Below are 5,114 nucleotides of genomic sequence, written 5' to 3' on the forward strand. Positions count from 1 at the left end.
CAGAGAGTCATGTGGTGTCATCCATTGTGACAGAAGCTGGACCGTAAGGAAGGTGAGAACAGCTGCGGCAACTAGGAATATATACAGAAGTTCTCCAGCTTCCTGCGGCTCAGTCGAGCCGGGATCTCAGCTTTGGATGCTCTCTTTCCCACCTGCAGAAGAAAAGGAGAACTTCAGACCCTCCCACTAAGAGATCCTTATAACAACCCTGTGGGCTATGAATTATTATCCCGATTCATAATTCATAAGAAAAGGAAGCTCAGATGGGTAAGGCAAATAATTCAGGGTCAACTGCTAGTTAGAAGTAAAGGAGGGGCTTGAACCCAGTTCTTCTGGCTCCATTTCTAGTGCTTTTTAACCACACCACCCCTCTTCGTGACCCACGTAGATTGCCTTGGCCCACATGGTGTCCTTTACAACCCTGGCCTGTCCAGCTGGCTTTAATGTAGGGCCGCAGCTCAAGTGCCAGAAATTCCAGCAGGCACCCATCTACCCTCACCCTTGTGACCAGGGGCAACATCTTTATCAGGCCACAGGTGGAAGCTCTGGTGTTAAATGAGGCTGATGGGTGGGGTGCTCTCCATGTTTTAAATTCTCTGGGTATAAATGGGAAGTATAATTATACTACCGCATAGTATTCTGTGAGTATTAAATAAGATAGTTCACATGAAGACACTGGCAGGCTAATATATATATATATATATATATATATATATATATATATATATATACACACACATATATGCAATAAACCTCCAATAAATGTTGAGTCCCTACTTTCCATTCCCTAAATGGCCTGATGGGAATCATATTGGCCACGGGGCTCATTGGTCTCTTTTGTGCAGTGTCCATCCCAGCAGCAGCTGAAGATCACCTATATCCTGGAATGATTCCCAATTACTTACTAATGGGAAAATCATTTAAATTCATTTATCCTCCCTTCTCTGCTCCCCGTTCCCCAACACACACATACCCGTGGAAAGGAGAGATGTCCAGTGTGTGGCACACAGCTGGGAAACTAGCCTGGGGATAGCCCTAATTTAAAACTCTATCTCCCCAACAGGAGTCAAACTCCAAAATATGATATGATCTTGGGTTAGACCATCACTGTCCTTGAACCTCAGTTTCTTCATCTCTAAAATGAAGATTTGGATTAGAAGATCCCTAAAATCCCTACAACCCTGAGACCCTATGGATGACTTTTCACACGTGTATGACTTCAGGGCTATATGCTATGAGCACTAAACCCATTCAGAGGAGCTCCTTACCTCTTCATAGACAGTTTTATTGAAGGAAGTGTTGCGGTTCGTCTTCTTGGATTCAGACTGGAAATTCAGAGGGTAAAGAGTGCTTAACTTCAAGTTAAGAAATGTCCCACTCCTAACTGATGTGAGAGGTCCCAAAGGAGACTCAGGGCCCAGAAAGTCCCTGAAGTGTCCCCAGCCAGAAATGAATAGAATTTCCTACCCCGGGAGTAAACAATGATGTTTACGGTTTCCAAAGAAGGCACAGTACATACTTGCCTATGATATGACATTTGTGAACCAAAAGAGTTTAGTGTCCCACACCCACATACCCCTAAAAGCCACACATACACACATTCCCAGCACACACACACACACCCTTCAGACAAACCTAACACAAATACTGCCTCAAACTGTGTATCTTTTCAACACATAGCATACATACACACCTTAGTGTAAGCAATTCTGGCACATACATAAGTACCAATCCTAGCACATACCCTGAACATGGTGAAACACTGGAGACAGTGCAGGAACTCAGAAGCACTTTCAGTAGTATACAGAGCCTTCACAACCTAATACAAAAGTATGTGATCATGGTGCCCGTGACCATCTCTATGTCCATAAACTCTAGTGTATAATTTAAATATAAATACCTCTCATGGTAGAATCCAAGTTGATTTAATGACTTATTAGAAGGAGGGTGAGTGAAAAGTCTAAAAATCTTCCCAAACCTCTCCCCCATTTGACACAAACACAGGATCCTGACACACATGAACTCAACACTTCCACAGTTCGGCAGATTCCAAACTTCCCATACTACCATGGTAAGGTTTTGGATTCATACTGTGACTCCAGCCTTGGAATTAACGTTCTTCCCACCCCCCACCCCCCAAGGTGGAAATATGCCCATGGGCACTAGGATGTCCCACTTTGTGGTCCCAGGCACATGTAACAGCTGTGAGCTCAGCTTGGAGAAGGATTCAAGGAGACCCTGATGGGTTGCCTCGTTCTGGAGACCACCACCAGCAGGTGACTGGCCAGAACCTTTGTCTGATTCTCTGAAAGTCAACACTGTTTCTCTCAAGGTCCAGTCTACTCCTCTAGTTCCAGGTTATATGCCCCTGCCTTGGAAATGACTCCATTATCTCCCACCATAGCCTCAGTTGGTCTAATGAGGACTCTGTGGTCCTTCTGCACAAAGCACCTCCTTTCTGTCTTTGACGGTCCTCCGCCTCCCACAGAAACTCCTATAGAATCCACTCTTCTCCTAATCTCAGAGCTGTTCTTTTTCTCCAGACAGAACCAGAAAGGCATTTCTAGTTGACCTATTAACATTTAAACACAGTCATTTAACACAAGCTACTCAGATACACACAGTGGAAGACAACTCACTCAGAAGTACACACACACACACCCTCTGCAAACACATGCCTGCATATGCACAGGCAAAATACGTATCTGCATAAAGAGCACCCTGTGGAGGGGACTTACCTTCCAGGAAGACTGTACTAATGAATACAATGTATTTGCGTTATCTTGTGATGTGGAAGCAGAAGACTAAAGAAAAGAGAAATAAAACCATTTCAGAAGCAGAGATCCAACAGGCAGGGGAGGCAGGCATCTATCTCTTCCATTCCTCCCCTTCAACCTTGCCCAGACAGCAGGTTTAAGTGTTAGTGAAAAGAATCCTGGACTAGTTGGGAGGTCAGACAACCTGAAAGGTAGTCCTGCTCTGTTATTAAAGATAGCTGCAGGCTTCCCTGGTGGCGCAGTGGTTGAGAGTCTGCCTGCCGATGCACGGGACACGGGTTCGTGCCCCGGTCTGGGAGGATCCCACATGCCGTGGAGCGGCTGGGCCCGTGAGCCATGGCCTCTGAGCCTGCGCGTCCGGAGCCTGTGCTCCACAACGGGAGAGACCACAACAGTGAGAGGCCCGTGTACGGGGGAAAAAAAAGACAGCTGCTACTTTTTGAGTGCTTATTCTGTATGTGCATTCTCCCCTAACCCTTATAACACTCCTACAAAATAGGAATAATCATAATTTGCCCCATTCTACAGATGAGACTCCAAAAGGGTAAATAGCCCAAGTCAGAGAGTGCTCACAGTAGAAGCGGGATCTACACCTCAGACTCTCCAAGGTTCTTTCCCCTCAGACTCTCCAAGGTTCTTTCCGCAACACCTCAGTGCCTCCCTTTGACATCATGCCTTCCCTCTCTGGACCTGAGCCAGGTGTCCTCAAAGGCAGGTAACCATCCTCTTTTTAAGATGCTCCAGAGGAGAAATCTCATTCTCACCATCATCTCAGTCTAAGAGGATTTCTTCCTTGCATTTATTTAAATTCCTCTTGTTGGAATTCAATGTGACTAAAGCCAGAAAACTGCCAGATATCAATGGCCCTTACAACTCTCTTTGACTTTGACCCATTATCAGTGAATCACGTTATCTTAAGAGGAGTAGAATTAGGCAACACCCAGCTTGGGAATTCCAGAGTGGCTCTGAGGGGGCGGGCACCTTCCTTCCTCCTTTCTTCCCTCTCTTCCATTTCTCTCCTCTCTTCCTCTCCCCTCCATTGCCTTCCCTTCTCCTCTTCCCTCTTTTCTTGATCTCCCTCTGAAGCTTATCACCATTCCCCAAGAGTTTTCTCTGTCCTGCAGCCTAGCCACCAAGCTGAAGAGGTTGCTGCTTCAAGTCTTAATTCTTTAAAAAATAAATAGGTAAAATAATGTCATTTTTATCAGACATTATCATTACTGGCCACGAGGGGGCAGTGTTTTCTTTGCGAGAGATGCCTCAGCAGTCTGGGTTATCAATACAGTCATTTTAGCAGTACAATATTACAGTACAGGCTCCTTCTCCAGTTTACGGGTGAATTTCCACAATCCCAGAATGTTAGAGATGAAGTAGGTAGAGGTGGAGTGAAGACTCGGAAACAATTTGGCTCAACTTTGCCGCAACACAGCTATGTGGCCTTGAGCACGTTAGTTAACCTCTGAGTTTGCTTCCTCATCCACGAAATGGGTTTTTTTTTTTAATTTATTTATTTTTGGCTTTGTTGGGTCTTTGTTGCTGCGCACGGCCTTTCTCTAGTGGTGGCGAGCAGGAGCTACTCTTCGTTGTGGTGCACGGACTTCTCATTGCAGTGGCTTCTCTTGTTGTGGAGCATGGGTTCTAGGCACACTGGCTTCAGTAGTGGTGGCATGCAGTCTCAGTAGTTGTGGCACACGGGCTTAGTTGCTCCGCGGCATGTGGGATTGTGACGAAAGAAACGGAAGAACAGCTTCAGGGCTAACAGCACATTTTGACTTCTGTAAGGTGCTTTGCTTACTTGTTTGGGGCAGGAAGAACCGGGTTCCTGATTGGCTGATTCAAAATTAAACAGCTCCCTCCCGCCTTGGGAACTTCCCGTCCTGTGAAGGGTATAAAGGCCTCGCCCGACTGTTAGTCGGGGTCTCACTCACTTCTCTCCGAGTGGGACCCTGTCCGGACAGTTTGTGTAAGCTTCTATACTTGTATAAATCCTTTGCTAATCTTTCTGCTTGGTGTTGGTGATTCTCGGGTGTCCTTGGTTGGGACACGGGTCGCATTTACCGGGGAACTCGACTCCAGGCGTGTGGCTCCCGGACCGCAACATTTGGGGGCTCGTCCGGGATCGGACAGTGGAGGTTAAAGACCTGAAACAGGGTCCCTCCTCCGAAGCCACCACCTGCTCCTTCCTCGGGTAAGTTTGCGACCCCTGGCTTGCCGGCAAGAAACTAGGAGACTCCATTAAGGCTTGTCAGACGCGACGTTAAGCCTGGAGTCAGGAGGAGTCATGGGACGCCGCGATTCCTCCTTGGGAATTCAAAGTCGGTTTCGATATTCTTTTGT

The 5,114-nt window shown here is 46.6% G+C and overlaps 1 protein-coding gene across 1 annotated transcript in view; it reads right to left on the reverse strand.

The window, feature by feature from the left end:
• Positions 1-71: 71 nt before the first annotated feature.
• Positions 72-5,114, reverse strand: part of CD244 (CD244 molecule) — a 33,828-nt gene continuing 28,785 nt past the window's right edge. The window contains exons 7-9 of the mRNA XM_007467145.1: positions 2,739-2,804; positions 1,269-1,325; positions 72-152 (exon numbers count right to left, since the gene is read on the reverse strand). Of these exons, the coding sequence (XP_007467207.1) occupies positions 72-152; positions 1,269-1,325; positions 2,739-2,804 (204 nt within the window). The remainder of the gene's footprint in view (positions 153-1,268; positions 1,326-2,738; positions 2,805-5,114) is intronic.

Source organism: Lipotes vexillifer, unplaced genomic scaffold, assembly GCF_000442215.2.
Source record: "Lipotes vexillifer unplaced genomic scaffold, Lipotes_vexillifer_v1.1 scaffold902, whole genome shotgun sequence".
NCBI classification, from domain to species: Eukaryota; Metazoa; Chordata; class Mammalia; order Artiodactyla; family Lipotidae; genus Lipotes; species Lipotes vexillifer.